Genomic DNA, 20207 nt, shown 5'->3' on the forward strand with positions numbered 1-20207 from the left:
CGGGATTTCTATTCTTAGAAACTGAAAGAAAGCCGAACACATGTTTTGAAATTTACTGTTTCATTTTTTTTATCCCTTCCCTGGATACTTCAAAGTCCTAAGCAGATCTCACTTGCTAAACAATATGTTAACGGTGTCTACGGACCATCATTGAAGCTTTTTTTAATAATACATTCATGGATACTTCAAAGTCCTATGCAGATCTCACTTGCTAAACAATATGTTAACGGTGTCTACGGACCATCATTGAAGCTTTTTTTAATAATACATTCATGGATACTTCAAAGTCCTATGCAGATCTCACTTGCATAACCAATATGTTAACGGTGTCTACGGACCATCATTGAAGCTTTTTTTTAATAATACATTCATGGATACTTCAAAGTCCTATGCAGATCTCACTTCCACAACCAATAATGTTAACGGTGTCTACGGACCATCATTGAAACTTTTTTTAATAATACATTCATGGATACTTCAAAGTCCTATGCAGATCTCACTTGCATAACCAATAATGTTAACGGTGTCTACGGACCATCATTGAAACTTTTTTTAATAATACATTCATGGATAATTCAAAGTCCTATGCAGATCTCACTTGCATAACCAATAATGTTAACGGTGTCTACGGACCATCATTGAAACTTTTTTTAATAATACATTCATGGATAATTCAAAGTCCTATGCAGATCTCACTTCCATAACCAATAATGTTAACGGTGTCTACGGACCATCATTGAAACTTTTTTTAATGATACATTCATGGATACTTCAAAGTCCTATGCAGATCTCACTTCCATAACCAATAATGTTAACGGTGTCTACGGACCATCATTGAAATTTTTTTTAATAATACATTCATGGATAATTCAAAGTCCTATGCAGATCTCACTTGCATAAACAATAATGTTAACGGTGTCTACGGACCATCATTGAAACTTTTTTTAATATACATTCATGGATAATTCAAAGTCCTATGCAGATCTCACTTCCATAACCAATAATGTTAACGGTGTCTACGGACCATCGTTGAAATTTTTTTAAATAATACATTCATGGATAATTCAAAGTCCTATGCAGATCTCACTTGCATAAACAATAATGTTAACGGTGTCTACGGACCATCATTGAAACTTTTTTTAATAATACATTCATGGATAATTCAAAGTCCTATGCAGATCTCACTTCCATAACCAATAATGTTAACGGTGTCTACGGACCATCGTTGAAATTTTTTTAAATAATACATTCATGGATAATTCAAAGTCCTATGCAGATCTCACTTGCATAAACAATAATGTTAACGGTGTCTCCGGACCATCATTGAAGCTTTTTTTAATAATTCATGCAACGTCTTCCAAGACCTCCAAACAATACCTTGTGCAATATCTGGAGGTGTCGAAGTACTTCGATAAACACCATTGAAATTCATCTTAAAACAATACCCATACCACCATCCGGATTGATAAACGACAGCACAATTTCCGGGCACGCGAATATCTCTATCAACATCCGGTGTAGAAAATTCCATGCCATCCATATAAAGCCAGTCATCATGATACTCCCCATTGCCCGCGGAACCAGCATTTAATCGGTAATAGTTGGCTTCGTTCTCGATGGAGAAATTTTGAAAAGATACCCACTCAGTGGAACCTTCAAAAGCAGTAGCGGTTAGTCTGATTTCCATGGGTCGTCCATGAGTTAATTTGTGTATATTTTCAAGACCTAACCAATGTTCACCGTCAATATTTCCAAAGCCATTTTTATAATCTTCCCAATTTCGATTGAAATCGACTGAACCGTCAAGTCGTCTTTGGATGTATGCATATGCAGTCCCCCATTTTGGCACCATGTTACAAAAAACTTTAAATTTGTATCGATTGAAATAAATCCAGTAGACGCCCGACTGAGTGTATCCGCGTGCCATCCAATCTTCACAGTCTATGTTTTCATGGACTGCCTGAGCCAACATTTCTTCTTCCGATGAGACCAAATAATTTGAAAGATCTGATATCACTCCATACAATTTGCAAATCCATGTTGAAACTGTTAGTTCTTTGTATTGAACATACTCGCAATCAGTGAAGTTTTTAATACATTTGTGAAAGCAATGATCTTTTGAAAAGACTTCTCCGTCAAACCATGGTCGTGGACCATCAATAGCAGTGTTTGTATGTAGGTGTTTGAACGGTAGAAAAGGTAAATTGGGGTCCATTCCTAAAGAATATTTGGAAAACAAAATAAAACTATTTAACAGTAAAATTAACATGATTTTCACAAAATCAATGAATAAAATGAAAGCTGAAGCTAAAGAGACACAAAAAAAAACTTTGTCTTTTCCTATTAGTATTTTATGACAAATACATTCAATAGTGAATACTTTCTGACTCAATGAATCCATTTAGTTGAAGAATAATCAAAAAATGATATTGATATATGTATCCAACGGTCATTAAATACACATATCTATATCGTATACACGTTTTTTTTATAAGAACAAACTATATAAGAACATAAGGCTTCGAGCCCAAAAATTTAAGAACATTCTAAGAACATACTTAGGCTTTGGAGACTTAAAAACATGCAATTTCTTAAGAAATTACATCAAAATGCTCAAAAAATGCTGAAAATAAAAACATTTTAAGAACATTTTTAGGCTTCAAATCCAAAAAACTAAGAACATCCGAAGTCTTCGAAAATTTTTGACGTTCTTATAAAAAAAAAACGTGTATATTACGTGTTTTGATCATTTTTACCACAGGAGCAATTTTTATAAAGTTAGGAGTTACCGTGGCAAGTGTATTCTATTTCTAGTAGCTTGGCTACCAACTTTCGTTCATTTTCTACAGTACTAGCCTATTTAACTTTTTTATATCTAGCCTTCGTTCCATATTTAGTTTATCTAGATGATGGTATTTTACAGAACAGAGCGTAAAAGATAAGAGATATAAAGCTAAATGAGTGATTTGTTCTTGAGACAAGCAAAACTTTTATGGACCTACCTGTTTATAAAACGAAAAATAAACTTTTTCATATTTAGCACAATTTAATTTTACGTCTTTTTTATAAAAAATCAGGAAAAACTAATGAACAGATTTTTCACAAAGTCCAAAAAACCCTATGTTGTTTGGGCCTTATTTTGGGCCCGAATCCCGAGAAAAGTTGGTAACAGACGAATGGACGAACGGAAGAACAGACGAACAGACTAACACAGGTTAATTTATAGGACCTCCAGGTAGGTCCGAAAAGTGACTGTACGGTGCTGGAACTCGAATCTGAATAAAGCTAAGTGGTTATTTGGTACTTGACAAACTGTACGCCTAAAGTAATATGGGTATTGAGTTTTCAATTTACGAAATAAAGAAAGATTCTAATATGGAGTTACTGCACTGGAAACACCGAGCTTCACAATGTGTAAGATACCTTATTTTTCCTTATTTCAGATTTTCAGTGCGCTTTACACACCCCTGTCTCAGTGACCCAGTGGACTCTGAAAGTTCACCGGGGTGACTTTCAAAAAAATATATTTTCACCGGGTTTTTTTTCATGAGCAAAAAATCCACCGGGTTCAAAAATTTTGACTTACTTTTCTCCGGGGTGAATACAAATTATAAGCAAATTTTTCTATTTTCAGCAGGAAATTGCGAGGAAATTGCACTTTAACGGTCCTTTGATAACCGTTATCATCATTCTTCTTGTAAAAATTTAAGAGTCGATAGCCTAAAATCTCCTAAAATCTCCACCAGCACCTTCTTCGATTCAGGGGTAGATTTAGGATGTTTAAAAAAGGGTGGTGTATATTTGCTATTATGACGTAACAGCTACATCAGTGTGTTGGCGCCGACGGTTAAGAAAATTTTTGAAAATAGGACCCTCTAGATGGGCTAAAAACGGCCTCAAATTTCAAATTGTTGAAAGTAAAACAGCAGTTTTTTGGTCGTAATATAGCAAGATTTCATTCTTTTCAGAGTGTAAAAAGAAAAAAAAATTTCATCCTTAGGTTTAGGGTTCCTAAGGGCCTAAGCCAACTTGCTTTTTTGGCCATTTTGAGGCCTGAGCCCTTCACTGCGTTGCGTATAAAAAGTGTGTAGCTAAAAAGTTATGATAGAAGAAGAAAAGATCCCACAATTTCTTTTAAAATCCATTGACTTTTTGAATGAATCCATCCATCTTACTAACTACAATAATAATGTCCACACTTTTTCTTTTAAAAACATGAAACCATCCAAGCCTCACAAAGGAGGAGAATAAAACAACGTGTTGTTTTTGATTTTTTGAAGAAATATACATTTTTGATGGAAACATTTAACTTTTCCCAGGGTATTAACTATTAGGTCGGGGGCACTGACCCAGGGTATCAAGCAATGAATTCTTGGCAGTGTCACATTGTTTTAAATCATAGCTTGGGTTTCTTGGTATCTTTAATTCGTACATACATTGCATGTCAGCTCAGGATGATAGCCGAATCTAGGGATATAATCCATCAAAAATGAATTTAAAACATTATATATTCCCAAGCTAGTTCAAGAAACATCGTTTGAGCTCTGAGTTTGGGAAGAGGCAAAGCACATCAAATTATCCCTAACCACTAACCGATTCATAATTTTGATAACAAAAATCACATTAATTGCATTGTCTTGAAAGTCTGTTTATACATGTATACTGTATTTGAATTGATTCAACAATTTCAGTGGTCACTAGAAAACCCATATCATGTGCTTCTGCTGTTGTTGTATTTTGCAGGCCATGGGTCATGCAGCATTTGGGCAAAATGAATTATCCGAAAATTCCTCACAACAAATACAACCATGGTCTGAAAATTTCGCAACCAAGAGATACGAAGTACTTTCGTTTTCTAAGTTTTGAAAACGAAAGTGCTTCATTTTATAGCTCGAGATAGCAAAATTTTCTGACCATGATATTGACCTTTTTCTTAATCTTAAATCAGCATACACGTTTTTTTTTTATTAGAACACTTAAAATTTGGCCGAGCCTGGATGTGCTTGTTTTTTTAGAAATTTTCAGCCTAAAATGTTCTTACATGCGTTCTTAATTTTTCAGACTACTCTAAATCGACAATATCATGCAAAATAAAGAGCACTTTATAAAATTGGTAAAATTTGGACAATATTTGACTCTCGATTTTAGAAAATTCATCACTAAGTTCAGTTAAAACTGCTTGAAAAGAGGAAACAATTGTAGTTTCTTGTCATTTTTTTCCAAACTGAGGCAGGGCATGTTCTTAAGATGTTCTTAATTTTTCGACGAATTTCAGCCTCAATGTTCTTATAAACTGGGTTCTAATAAAAAAAAAACGTGTAAAGTTTTTCCCCGGGGGGGGGGGGGGGCACTCAAGGCAAGTGACCTACCGGACGTAGGTTTTTTGAACTTTGGAAAGTGCACTGTAAGGGTCGATTTTTGAGCAAGTGGGAAAAAATGCACTGTAAGGCTGTAAAATTTGGAAACATTCCAAATTTTCAGGCAAGATTTGAGAAATTTGCCCTGAAAAGGGCAAAAAATTTAGAAAAATTGCACTGTAAGGGTCGATTTTCAGCCAAACTTTTCTTGCACTGTAAGGGTCTGATTTTAGAGACCTGATTTTTGTGAAAGTTTCTGATCGATTAGTATATAATATGCTGGTTTTTAGCTCAAATCATCGCAACGCCCAAATTAGTTCCCGCCAAAATAAGTGTTCCCTTAAGGTATATATACTAGGTCACAGTGTGGAAATCACACTGAAACAGCCGCCGGCATCGCTTTTAACCATCTGAAGTTACTAATGTTTTATTATAAGAAAATACGAGATAGTAAAAAAAAAAAGAATAACTCAATCAAAAAGTTCTAAGACAGAGAAAACCAGACAGAAAAAGTAGAATGAAAATTTCCCGCGCTTTTTCTAGAATAATGGAAGGTACTACTAAATTATTCATGATGTTTTAAACATTGAATAGAGAGAGCAAAAACCTTTTTTTGAGAATCCAATGTGTAATATGCTCGGGAACATAATACACTTTTCCTTTGTAAGAATATTTTTGTTGAGAGAGTTTTGAGTTTTGTTATTCTTTTTTATTTGAGCTTGCCTGTAAGAATATTCCATTGCCGCGCGAACTGCACGCAATTAAAATGTTCCAAAAATGGCAGCCATAAACTCTAAGTATCGAGGGCGGTTAAACTTAGGTAAATACACGCAAGATGGTAGCTCAGTTACATAGTTTGTTTACATTTTTTTCAAACTGGATGGAACACAGTAAGTTTTTAGCTCAAGTTTTACTTTTATATTTCATACATTTTCTATTTTTTAAGATTTCTACTTTTTAATTTCAACAGCGGGGTAACCCAAGCTTTCCTTGATTTCAACCGGGGGAATCAAAATTTTCAGTATTTCCAGCGGGGTAAACAGAAACTTTCATGCCTCAGCCCGGGTTTCCAAAACCTTTTGCCTTTTTGCCCAAGTTGACTTATTTTCCAGCGGGGCTTAATTTTGGGCTGTTTTTGAGCATTTTTTTCACCGGGCTACTCACCGGGGCTGATCTGACCGGGCCACTGACCCAGGGGTGTGCTTACGTTTTGTGTCATCTCAAAAAAGAAGATGTTACAGCGTTTTTCGCGCGTGTTCGAATCTCCGCCAATCAAATTGCGTCACGCGTTCGAAACACATTCGAATTGTTTCATGAAAACAAAAACAATTCGCGTCAGTTTGTCGGTGGTTTTTTGAAAAGAAGACGTCAACTTTTCAAAACAAAAAATAAAACCCTACTTTTGTTTGTGATTTTAAAATTCTTTATTTTACAAAAATCTGGAAAAGGTATAACGAGAAAGTTCTAAAATTACTTTCTATGTTGAAATTTGATTGTGAAAGGTAAAGTTTTGTAATGCTTTGCTTCAGTTTTTACTGTAAACATTTCCCTTCGGTTTTCGTAATAATTGCTATGTAGAATATATTGTACTCATAATATATTGCCTCGATTGAGTGAATTTCAAGGCTTGATACAAATTTAAATAATCAAATTTGAGAATTCGATTAAATATCGAATCAAATTATTTAGTCGCCGCTTTTAATAATCGAATTCAAATGCCTAAATAATTGAATTCAATCGCCTAAATAATCGAATTTAAACGCTTAAATAAGCGAATCATTAATAGAATTGCATAGTCGAAATTCGATTATTATTTTTGAGAAAATTCCTAAAGAAATATTGACCGGATGAGTGAGCGTAGACAAAGCTTTTGAATTAAAAAAAGACGAAAAATTAATGTCTTAACTAAATGAATTGCATCAATTGGTATAGTTTTCAAAATAAAATGAATGTATAAAGTCGATCTATATCATATCAAAGCATACTTTAGGCGTACAAGCTTTTGCGAGCAGAAACTTTCGCAATTTTCGCGAATTTTAGCCCTTTTCGCGAAAGTAAATGTCTTTAAAAATTCTAGGAAGAGTCATTCGCGAAAGTTTATGCTCGCGAAAAATTTTTGACAAAACAAAAAATCTGTAAAACTTCAAACTTTGAATAAAATGTAACTTTTATGGCACTTTTTAGCCTGCTAAGAGACCAATAAGTCAAAGGACAAATGTTTCATGTAGTCTACACAATAGACAGCTCCAGGCTTTTAGGCCTTGCTCTTGGAAGAGCAGTGAACTGTTATCAGATAGAATAATATCTCACTTTGGCTACTTCATCATCTATTCAGATTTCCTTTGTTAAAAGTGATCATTGGTCGTAAAAACAGTTTCTCAAAATCTGATGCGTGGATAGAAATCTCTTTATAAGGGTATGTTTGCACGGTATTTTTTCTCAGTTACGAAATTTTTAGTTTTGGAAACCGATTGATATTTACAAATCTATTTTAGCTTACAATCTGGAATTTTAGGGGCTGAAATTTAGTGATTCCATCGATTTTAACTCCTAAAATTAAGAAATCAATTTTTAGTCTATACGGAAAGAATAACTAATTTAGGTGAAAACTTTACACCCAAATTTCTTTTCTTAGAAGTGCGTTTTCAAATAGTTTTCAACACTGGTGAATCTATAAAATGAGCTGATTTCAAATATGTAATTCTTATTTGCATTGAGGGAACCGAAGTGCCCGAAATTTCCAGTTGAAAATAATCAAATTATGTGCATAATTTTTTGAGAATTCAAGAGAATCCAATCAAGCATGAGAAAATATGCAATTAAAATACGATAAGAACAAAGAAATGATATTATCATTGCAACTAAAGGACCCCTTACAGACACGCTTCAGGAAAAAAGCATGAATTCATTCTATCTGATAATAATTCTATGGGAAGAGAGTAAGAGTGTTACGCTCGGATCGAAGGAAGATATGACGTAGCCTAATAAAAGCGCAAATTGAAAAGGTAATCAAAAGAATTTGCACTCTTTTAACACACCCGTGAAGAGTTCATAACTCTACCCCTTTAGGAATTTTCAGCTGATACTTTCGAGAAAAGGAAGATTTCAAGACTAGACTGGGGGTAAAAAACATTGAGTTCGAACTCCGAAGGGGCTGGAAAGAAATCTTTAACTTTTCTCAAGTAAAAAAAAAGTGAATACCCCGCATTTAGTTATGGATCAAGCAAGAAAAAGTGAAACCTAACGCAAACCCGCATTTAGAAATTTTGTTTGAAAAAAAGTGAAAATAAGTGGAAATAAGTGGCTCCATTTCCCATCATCCAGGAGTTTCAGATCTAGCCCCATTCGAGCCTTTATAATCAATGGTCGAAAACCTTACCCTGGAAGAGTATATTATTACCAATGTAGCGCTCATAAAGTATAGGAACCTAACATGACGAGAGAACAAAAATAAACAGCTTGTTTAATTGTTTCTTACCACAGAGCGAATTCTAATGCTTTCGATTTCACCAAACTTTGAAAAAATCTTCTTCAGAACCTAAAAGTGTTAACAATAATGTGTACATAGAATTGTATTGCAATGTCTAGCAAAGAACTTTAAAAAGGACAATTTGTACAGCTTTCATTCCGTGTAGTGTTAGATCATACTCAAAGAGAGAAAAAGAACACCCCCTTCTCACAGACCCGGGAGGATTCTTTCAGCCAGTGGGGATAAAAATAAACGGACTGAAACTCGATGGATATATTTTATGACTGGGGATTCTTTTGTTTTCAAGTCAGTGGGGATGGACAAAATAGCATAATATTTTGCAGTGAGGATTACTTTACTTGATTTTTTCCGTGGGGAAAAAACGGGGAGGATAATTTTCCACCGGGGACGATATTTTGGACAATTTGGACAACTCGAATACGCACGGGGAACACAAATTTGTTCGAGTTAAAAAAATTTCCAGTTATGGAGTAAGATTTATAAGGCATTGTAAACTGAAGGGACAATAAAACTTGTTAGGAGACATCCGAGTAATAGAGGCTCGAGTTAAAGAGATTCTACTGGACTGTACTTTTATACTAGCCTGTCGCTACTGAAGAAACAAATTCAACAATGATTTTACCTTCTTTTTAACAGTCAGTGCTACATTGCCAACAAAGACTGTGCGAGCTTTCCTTTCAGGACTTTCCTCATCGAATTTCTTCGTGGCTTCTTTTTCATCGTCAAGATTTTTCTTTTTCCTTAAAAACAATATTTCAGTGACAATAAGTAAGCATGTTTCGAAAGAAATCTTGATTTAAGAGATTGGATTACTTTAAAGGGCGGAAAGTTTCAAGAGACCGAAAATTCGCGAATTTAAGTTTTGCAAAATTTTCCTATCTATACAGAGGAGTGGACGAACCCTTTCAGATCAAAAAAGATTTTATAAATATGGATACACCCTGGAAAAAAAATCTCTTCATACCTTAAAGTGAGGGGGAGGGCGAAATTAAGTCCGGTTTTTAACCACCTGAAATTTTAGAATTATTTCTTACCCCTTGGAAATATGAAAAAACTCTCTTTAGACCCTCTGGAAATTCTTCTGGGAATACCCCCTGGAAGTATTTGTCCACCCCCCCCCCCCCCCAGCATGGATATAAAATTGAATGGTCTATTGTTAATGAACCAGAGATGGAACTGGATTGAAAGAGAAGAGGGGCAAAATTGAACATAATGCACACGATGAGAAAATCATGAAAACAATGAGGAATAGTCGAACGTGCGCACCGCACTGGGCTCAACTTCAGATTTTCCCGTTATTAGAAGGCCCAATTGTAACATTTCAAATATTTAGTATTAGGTAGCAAATATACTTTGTCCGTTTTGGCTGAAATTTGGTACACTTGTTCCTTGGGTGAATACCTGGGGGTGTTTTTATCTTAATTTTTTCATTTTTTTATGTGCGTTAGAATAGTGTCCTCGTCCTAAGAGCCTTTCAAAATAAATAACTTAGGAGAAAGTTCCTCAAACCTTTTGTGGCTTTTGTTCACACGTTGCTCTGAAAAATTAATTTCCCACAATTTATCATATACGAAAATTGATTTTAAAATTTATCAAGATATTAAAGTTTTCTTGGGTTCACAAATGTTTACATATATCCCTATTCTTAAAGTCTACCATCATAGCTTTACAGTCACTATCCACAGACAAGTTTAAAATATCCCGATCAAAGGGTCTGACAATTGTGAGATCAGCCAATCTCCGAACTCTGCTCAATGGCACATAAACAAAACTCAAATTGATTCTTTTCATTCCTTTTGGAGGGATTAAATCAATTATTATTTTTGTTTAATGTTTGTCCTTGACTCTTATGGGCAGTGCAGGAAAAAGCAGGAACAAGCGGAAAGTGGTTTCGTTTAACAGCAATGCTCTTTTTTCCAGATTTGATGGAAAACGAACCATGCACAGGAAAAACAGGAACATGACTTTGTTTTAATCCATTCAATGGATTCAACGATATGTCGTTAAATTCAACGACAACATATGGTAGAGATTCTTTCAAAGAAATAATGCCAGATGTTTTTGGCGATATATTTGTTGGTAAGATAGGGATAGATCTTACAACCCCGGTAGCGCCATTGGTCAAGCCTAGTTCTGTTGAAATATTCCTCGTCAGAAAAACTGGCATGCCATTAAATAATGGTAGCTGACCAAGAAGACCATCTGTCTTTGTACTTGGGAGTGATTCCATTGTGCTTTTATCTTTCTCGTCCAAATTCTTCTTCACAACATCAACCGACTTGGAAACATAAACCGGAGTTGACTTCGTCCCCAGGCCCCAAAAATCAAAATTTTCAAAAAATGAAAAAAACACCCCCAGATATTCACCCAAGGAACAAGTGTGCCAAATTTCAGCCAAATCCGACCTTGTTTGAAGTGTCCAAGCTGCCAGCCTCGTTTTGGTGAAAAACTCGTCCCCAGGCCCCAAAAATCAAAATTTTCAAAAAATGAAAAAAACACCCCCAGATATTCACCCAAGGAACAAGTGTGCCAAATTTCAGTCAAATCCGACCTTTTTTGAAGTGTCCAGGCTGCCCCAAAGATTTAGCCTCGTTTTGGCAAAAAACTCGTCCCCAGGCCCCAAAAATCAAAATTTTCAAAAAATGAAAAAAATACCCCCAGATATTCACCCAAGGAACAAGTGTGCCAAATTTCAGCCAAATCCGACCTTTTTTGAAGTGTCCAGGCTGCCCCAAAGTTTTAGCCTCGTTTTGGCGAAAAACTCGTCCCCAGGCCCCAAAAATCAAAATTTTCAAAAAATGAAAAAACACCCCCAGATATTCACCCAAGGAAAAAGTGTGCCAAATTTCAGCCAAATCCGACCTTTTTTGAAGTGTCCAGCCTGCCCTAAAGTTTTCGGACGGACATACATACATACAGACATACATACAGACATTCTCAGATTATAGCTCAACTGAAGTTGAGAATAAATCATATCATGCTTTACTTACAATTTGGGCTCTACTGGCTTTTTATCCTCTGTACCTAATCAATAAAATTTTAATAAGAAATAAATTCGAATGAAAGTCTAGCTGTACTGTAAAGTTAAAATGCTCTTTTTATCGATTTGGCTCTAATGTAAAGCAATTTTAGACCAAACAAGTAGGATGCTACACTCTTTTGTAAGTATAACGTTTATAAGCATACTTAGGCTCAAACTCGGTAAAAAAAAGGCATGGCAGACTCTTGTTTTTACTACGCATGCGCATGCTAATGCCGGACTAGTGCATATGCGTGAGCGTTTCTGATATATTGCCTAATAAGCAACGTCGAACTTCACCGTTAAAATAAAGCCTTTAATCTTAGCACTCGAGAATGCGGAGTAAACAAATAACATGACTTACTTATGTACTCTTTGATAAGCTCGTCAGGCTGAAAATAAATGAGGAAGAGTCTGGTCATCTTTAGCCCTAAAATATCTGAACCTATGAAATGGCACATGGTTTTTCGGAGTTTCACTACAACATGAAATGAAATATATGAAATTTTGTTTGAACCAAAGAACCAGCACTTTACTTTACATCTACCTCTAAGCAACGTTTCGCAACAAGGTTAAAAGGACATTCAAGGACTGAGTTGGGGCACTATTTTAGTTTTTTTTTGGGGGGGGGAAATTGAGTTTTGACCACTACCTCTTTGTATCTTTGCAAAGTTTTTAAATATTGCCTTCAACGTAGACCACTCCTAAACTAACTGGAAATACCCTGTACAATCCTGATATTTTGACGGGAAAGAAAGGTATATTTCACATAAAAACTTTTAGAAAAAGGATAATATTAGAGAGGCAAGTACCAGCAATTTACTAGATTTTATCGTTCCCTGAAAAAATTCAAAAATTGTTGTTAATTATTATCGACTCTATCCTTGCCAGCAAAAGTTTTTGTTTGAACTAGACTAAATTTGCACAAGGCACTAAGTTGAAAATAACAATTCCGGTGAATTTACAGCTTTGACCAAAATCTTATTTCAGCATTTTTTAATAATATTTGACTTATTGTTACTTATTGTTAAGTGCGAGGTTTCTCATTGACATATTTTTCAGACGTCTTTGACCTGATGCAAATGCTGAAAGCTCTAAATGAGTTCCAGTTGTACTGACCTTCAAAAGGGAACAGTAACATTGCACACTGCGACAAATAACCTTTATAAATATTAATGACTGAAATCTCTTTATAAATTTGAACGACGATGGATTCAGCAAAGTGCTTTATTTGATAATCACTTCAGGGCAAAGAAATCGCAGATTCTTGCTAATCAAACTTTAACCCTTTAACGACCGAGGAAGAGATATCTCGTCATCGCGTTCCGTGCCAAAAATACTGATGACGAGATAACTCGCAATTACGTGGTGTTCCAAGTACACTGCGGGTTTCGAAAAAGTGTCATCTGATATACCGAAAGAAAAAAATCGTCTAGCTTTTCAGTTATGGTAGCGAACCCCCAATAAACTTTTTGACGATATATTTCGTCAAGAACAGTCAGTAGAAGAAGCCACTGTGTTTTAGGCACAGACAAAAAAGACGCAGTCGTTAAAGGGTTAATCAGATTCTCACAATTTTCGCAAATCATCATAGATTTAAAGAAGAACTAACCGTGACTGTTGTTTATTAATTTTGATTATTATCAAGAAAAAGACAAGAAAAGTGCAAAAAAGAACCTACAATGTCATTTTCTTCGTCTTTGTCTTCAATAATTTCTGGAGGTTTGAAAGAAAACAAATTGGCAAGTTCAGTGTCTTTCGGCTCTTCTTCATCAGATGATGTTGATGTGTTGTCAACAGCAAGCGTCTTTTGCAATACATTGAAAATCCCACCAATCTCATAGCTTGAACTAGCCATTGTCTAATGAATAGAAAAAAAGATAAAGTAAAATTAAAATTTGAATAAATAGGAACCAAAATTGTTTATTTGAGGGTGTTCCCAAAAGGTAGGGTACCCCTAAAACTGATGCTTGAGTTCATGATAAGATGATAATAAAACCAGGGATATGTAATAGCGGGGTTGGATGAAGGACGAGAATTCCTTCGCGGATTGCTTCTTTGTCTTTTCTATTGTAAACTGTTCATAATAGAAATCCATCTCTGTCCCCTTGAGTGTTCTGTTTTTATAAGAAAAATGAAGCAGACAAAGTATTCATGCAGTACGTCTGCACATATTTTGCTATGATGTTCCCGCTTTTTATCAAAATAATATTTGCAGAATTAAGGTTGATGTCCACTATACCACAACGCCAACCCTTACCGGTAGTTGGTCTAATGTCGACATCCGTCAGTCAGGCACATCCTGGCAAATGAACAGGGTGAGCATTTGTATGGGGGTATTCGTCACTCAGTGTAAATGAGATAGGACGTCTCAGGCAAAAAATGAATAAAAATGAACTTCAAACTGAAAAAGGGAAAAAAGGAAGAAAACTGGGAACTTTATTTTTTCGTTAAAAGTTTCTTCAATCTTCAAAGAAAAAATTGACCCATGGAAAAATACCCCGTTCATTTGCCAGGATGTGCCTGACTGTCCGTCTTCTAATTTGGACACCCTTTTTAGAGATAGGAACAATAGAAACTGAGGAAAGTCGGAATCGCTGATTGACTTTGATTAGCGCGATGAGAGGAAAATCTTTAGTCTATCAGTGATTTCGCCTTTCTTATTGCGAAGCGAATTTATGAGCGAAGCAGTTTTGCTATATTGTGTGCACGTACCTTTAACTTCTATCCCAAGCGAAAATTTGTTTTAAAATTTGCTATATAAATCACATCTTCAAACCGATGATTTTATCAAAATGACCTTGAATGGTTTGGCTTGAAGCCACGAAATTTTTCTCGGTTTGGTAGCTAGGACTGCGAAAAATGCCGTTTTAAAATGGTGTACCCTAGCAGTGAACAGCAACAAAATTACCGGAAGCCGAAACACGGACTTAGAATTTGAAGTTGATCAAATTACCGCGCGGGCGGCACGCATCTAAGCAATCTAAGCAGTGGTTCTTCGGTTTTAAATGTTTATTTTGGTGTTAAATGGAAAAAAATTAGTTTGAACAGTAACAGAAAGGATCTTCATCATCCCTTGACTTTTAACACCAAGTATCAAGTATCAATAAGGTCAATCAATGAGAGGTTTTTGCAAGCCGCGCGGGCGGGCGGGCGGGAGGAGTGCTCTTTTAGTGAACGACCTGTTGTTTTAGTGAACAACCTGTTGTTTTAGTGAACAACCTACCTTGCAAAACTAAGTGGATATTCTATGATAAAGAAGTACGGAGGTAATCAAATTTGTCGAATTTGTCAAGAAATAAATCAAAACTGCCCAAGAACCAACAAGCCATCTTTGTACATTTTTGTTTTTGTTTTATTTTTATGTTTTGATGATTTCGACAGACGATTTGTGATTCGAATAAAAATGTTCGATCGTTCGACGAATATCGTTCGATTTTATTAAGGCCCTATTTACACTAGAACAACTAGAAGAAAAAAAAGAGGGTGTTGTTCTTATCTGGTACTCGATGTAGAAATTTTCTTCCGACACGCTAAAGCTCTGAAGGTCGGGAAAATTTTAACATCTGGAACTTTTGGGTTAACATTTTTCATTTTTCTGTAAGGTTTCTCAGGCAGCAGAGATTTTCATGCTAGATTCAGTCGGGTGCAACCGCTAGTCAAGCAAAAAGTGTAAGGACAGCTAGACACGACTGTCATGCGGTACATCAAACGATGACTGCTATAGGTCTCCGCTCCTTCAGAGCGGCCGCCAATGCACCATCGGAATATATCAGATAAGTGTTGTGCCGCCGTGGATTATGTGATGTGTTTGGGGCATCAAGGCTCTTACGACCCTGTCTCTATAGCGGCTTTATTAGAGGGATTTTTAGAGTGTCTCTTATTTTGCTAGCAACTTGCGAATTGAAGTGGAGTCTGGATCGCTTCGCAACCCTTATACAATACGGCTAGTTATTCCTATCTATAAAAAGAAAGATGTCGAAATTAGAAGACGGATGTCAACATTATTAGACCAACTTACGGTATACAATACGGCTAGTTCTTTGTTTTCTCCTTTTTAGTCCTTGTAAGAGTCCAAAGTTCCATCCTCGTCAGCTCGCAACCCTAGAGTGTACCCCCCCCTGTGCGCAGTGGTGGTCGGTAGGAGCAGAGAGTCTGCCTGCCTGTGCTGGTGCAACAATGCACAACAATGAAAGCTGGTTTTGAGAAAAAAGAAGTAGAAGAAAAGAGACTTACCTTCAGTGAAATAAATTGAAATGCATAAAATGTATTAATATTAAGTGAAATTCCTTCTTGAAATGAATACAGCTCTTCCAAAGTAAGGTAATTCACGTGGAAAGCACAGTTTGCGTAGCTTGGGCTGCCATTATTCGTATTTATAAAGCGCCATATCCTTATTTATTCATTTAATGAAGCGCCGTAAACGAGTAAATAAATAAAAGTTAAGTTGCAAGCTGACTGAGTGCCGCCCGACTTATTCGACGAAAGCAGCCGGCGACCGGCGAGGCCATTTCTAGCTGATTAATTTTCGAAGATCTGATCCGAACAGATCAAAATTCGAAAATTTCTAGCTGAAATATGCCCTCAGAAAAACATCGGAAAAAAAGGTCGCTTGAAATGATGATGTGTTCTGACGAGACAGGGGTATAATCAAGGTCATCTAACGTGTTCTTGTTGTCTAGGTAACCCTAGAATGCTCCAGCAGAACACATCTTTTAAGGAGACAGGGGTGGAGGAAAACAAATATCTTAGAAGTGGGGGGCGTACGGGAAAGCGGTTTTGCGCGGTTTGTCGGTTTCGGCCCTTTTTTTTGTCGGTTTATCGGTGAAGAGCTCGAAATATGTCGGTTTATCGGTGAAGGGAAAACATCACGGTGTCGGTGATATAGCTGTTTATGTTCGGCTTATCGGTGAAAAAATCAAAAAATAGCGGTTTTTCGGTGATTATCACATACGTCGGTTTCTGAGAATTGATTATCCTTGTGCATAAATAATCAAAAATCAAGAAGTAAAATTTTCTTTGCTCGCTTCGCTCGCAGAAAACACCAGGAGTGACCTAGTTAAATAACATATGTTCAGCAATAGGCCATTAGTAAAAGCTCTGATGGAAACAATTGTTTACATACAGTAGCGTGGTGGCAGGGGGGCAACTCCCCCCTCCCAGTGGAGGCTTTTTAAAGGGGCGTTAAAAGAAGAAAGTTTTCTTTCGTATTTGCTCTTTAGTATGTAGCGCCTCTTTCCCTTTAAGGCGCCCTTTTACTAAACTTTTGCTCAAATTTAAGCTCTATTTTGGAAAAACTTTCCCTCGCTTCGCTCGCGTCAAACAGAGTCAACTTTTTGCATTGAATTTTTTAGAATAGGCATAACCAATAATAGTTCCTCAAGGATCGTATGTGGAATTTTTCATAAGATTTGTCATATATTATATGCCTGATTTTAAAGTTTTTATAATTTTATAAAGTTATTAAAATAATTTAACGTGGTTTTATTTTGTTCCTTTTCTAGTCGAAAATTTTGTGCTCGCTTCGCTCGCATTTCAGTATCATTATACTCTAATTGACTTTACGCAAATTCATGTCGATAAATAATGTCGCAAATAAAATAAAATAGTCCAGTCCAGTAATACTTTTAGGGCCTCAAAAGATGCTTTTTCCAAACACCATTTTAGAGATTATAATTTTTGAGTTTAAAATTGTGGACAAGTAACTTGCACAAATCTCGGCACAAATAAGTCCATAAATTTTTTTCTCGCTCACTTCGCTCGCATGGAGGGTTGAGAAAATACAAAAGTTTTCTCCGTCGAGGGCAACCAACATAATAAATGCAGAAACCCGTATTGAATAGTATTGATTCACTAAGCCAGCTTATTTTCGGAAAAAAGTGTCTAAAAAGGGCGTTTTTAGCCTAAATGAAAGCTAGAAAACTGAAAAATTTTCCGTCGGCGCAAACCATGGTTGCGCCTCCTGCTTCCTCCTAAACAACAATTTGAATTCCTGCCAGCATGCATTGGGGATTATGGGTTAGTTTTACTACACAAATTTCGGGGATACATGCAGTCTACTTTATTAAGAGCTACAGACCTTTTTTGAAGCAAGAGTAAAAAGTCGGTGTCGGTGAAGAGGATAAATTTTGTCGGTTTATCGGTGAAAGAGCTATTTTTGCGCGGTTTATCGGTTTTTGGAAGTCCCGTACGCCCCCCCTTAGAAGTTTGTCTTGGCAAACTGCTTTTCCTAGATTTTAGAACACATCAAACCATAAAATAGTGATAAGTTTAGGGAGACAAATGGGAGAAAAGTAGTGCGATAAAGGTTTCCTAGAAATCAGAACACATCATTTGTATAAAAAATTGAAAGGTCATAGCATTTGGTTTCCTAGAAGATAAGAACACATATTTCTAAAAAATCCCTTCGCCGGCTGCTTCTGATTCGACCCTTGGACCCTTAGCGGGACTAAAGGAAAATTTTGTGAATTTTATGGCCCTCTTATTAGGCCAAATTTGACCAAATTTTGATCATTCCCGGGGCAAAAAGTTGAAATTTTCCAATTTTTCCGAGCCAAATTGAAAGGCTTCTATTTTTCAAAAACCATCAAAGGATGAAAGCGAAAGCGGAGAACTCATCAAGAAACGGAAGAGTGTGATTATTTGCGTGCCTTGCGTGCCCTCATGGGTCTCGTGGGTTACGTGGGTCTCGTGCCCTCGTGGGTCTCGTGCCTTCGTTGGTCCAGAAAAAAATTACGTGGGTATACGTATCTCGTGGGTCCAGAAAAAAATTACGTGGGTATCTCGTGGGTCCAAAAAAAATTACGTGGGTCCAAAAAAAATTTCCGTTGGTAATTTCGTGGGTCCAGAAAAATATTACGTGGCTCCAAAAGAAATTTACGTGGGTATCTCGTGGGTCCAAAAAAATTACGTGGGTATCTCGTGGGTCAAAAAGGATTACGTGGGTATCTCGTGGGTTCGAAAAAAAATTACGTGGGTATCTTGTGGGTCCGAAAATCAGCCAGAAACTTGGAACTGTTCCTGTTTGTTGCCAGCTGGAAAATAAAAGCTGTTACTAAAGTCTGTTCACAATAAGTGAAAGTGTGCACTCTTTTTTCTTTTACGTATAACTTTCGAAGGAATTCTTCAATCTTTATAAATTTGGTATCGTTGGAGAGATATTCGTGAGTGGAACAATTTGAAATAAAAAAGTTTTTAAGAAAACTCTAAAAACGAAGATGAAAACAAAGAAGAAAAAAATGAAGATCTTATAGAAAAATGCTATAACTTTAATTTTCACTGGAGAGATTCTTTGATCTTAGGTGGTCAACACTGTGAAAAAATTTCACTAAAATATTTATTCAATATAAAGTTATGATACAAAGTTGATAAGTGATTGGCCCCTAAAAAACAGAAGAAAACAGCGTTTTTAGACTTCAATCAGCTTATATTTTTTTTGATATCTTTTGACTGAATGATTATTTTAGAGAAATTTTTTCACAGTGATGACCTTCGATGATCAAGGATTCACTTCAGTGAAAATGATAGTTATAGCACTTTTCTACAAGATCTTCATTTTTTTCTTCTTCATTTTCATCTTCATTTTTAGAATTTTTTAAAAATAATTTTTATTTCAAATTGTTCCACTTACTAATATCTTTCCAATGATATCAAATTTATAAAGATTGAAGAATTCCTTCAAAATTTATAGGTAAAAGAAAAAAGAGTGCACACTTATCGTGAATAGACTTTTTAGTTGATTTTTGGTAAACATCAGAGCTGTTCCCAAACACTATTGCGCAATCTCAGCTGGAAAAATCGAGCTGTTCCCGTAATATTGCGCAATTCCAGCTGGCAAATGGGAACAGCTATTTTGAAAAAAATATACACTCCACGTTTATGTTAGCTTTTCCTAGAAAATAAGAAACTTTTTTCATAAACCTTGAGCTGTTCCGGACAAAATACTATTTTCCAGCTGGAAATTTCGTAATATTTTTCTGGACCCACGAAATACCAAAGGAAATTTTTTTTGGACCCACATAATTTTTTCTTGGTCCCACGAGATACCCACGTAATTTTTTTTTGGACCCACGAGATACCCACGTAAATTTTTTTTGGAGGCACGAGACCCACGTATGCACGTGACCCACGTAACCCACGAGGGCACGAGCCACGTAACACACGAGACCCACGAGGGCACGTAAGGCACGCAAATAATCACACTCGAAACGGAATGAAAAATCCCGGTTTTTGATGAGGTACTCGTTAAATCTGGATAAAAAAACTTTCAAAATATTTTGGGAGTTTTCTATCAGAGTATCAGAGGCCAAGTTTTCAAAGAGAAAATATTTATTCGAGCTGT

At 36.0% G+C, this 20207-nt stretch overlaps 2 protein-coding genes across 2 annotated transcripts in view; both read right to left on the reverse strand.

Moving 5' to 3' along the window:
- The window catches only part of LOC136811205 (RNA-binding protein 34-like), a 37166-nt gene extending 20901 nt beyond the window's left edge, over positions 1-16265 (reverse strand). The window contains exons 1-6 of the mRNA XM_067067819.1: positions 16103-16265; positions 13548-13727; positions 12231-12258; positions 11838-11871; positions 9470-9587; positions 8836-8895 (exon numbers count right to left, since the gene is read on the reverse strand). Coding sequence (XP_066923920.1) covers positions 8836-8895; positions 9470-9587; positions 11838-11871; positions 12231-12258; positions 13548-13724 — 417 coding nt within the window. The 5' untranslated portion in view covers positions 13725-13727; positions 16103-16265. The remainder of the gene's footprint in view (positions 1-8835; positions 8896-9469; positions 9588-11837; positions 11872-12230; positions 12259-13547; positions 13728-16102) is intronic.
- On the reverse strand, positions 984-2320 carry LOC136811303 (microfibril-associated glycoprotein 4-like). Its single transcript, XM_067067919.1, has one exon. It carries the CDS (start codon positions 2267-2269, stop codon positions 1301-1303), a length of 969 nt encoding a protein of 322 aa, XP_066924020.1. The 5' UTR covers positions 2270-2320; the 3' UTR covers positions 984-1300.
- Positions 16266-20207: the final 3942 nt, after the last annotated feature.

The sequence above is a fragment of the Clytia hemisphaerica genome, unplaced genomic scaffold, assembly GCF_902728285.1.
Source record: "Clytia hemisphaerica strain Z4C2 unplaced genomic scaffold, Clytia hemisphaerica genome assembly, whole genome shotgun sequence".
Taxonomy (NCBI): domain Eukaryota; kingdom Metazoa; phylum Cnidaria; class Hydrozoa; order Leptothecata; family Clytiidae; genus Clytia; species Clytia hemisphaerica.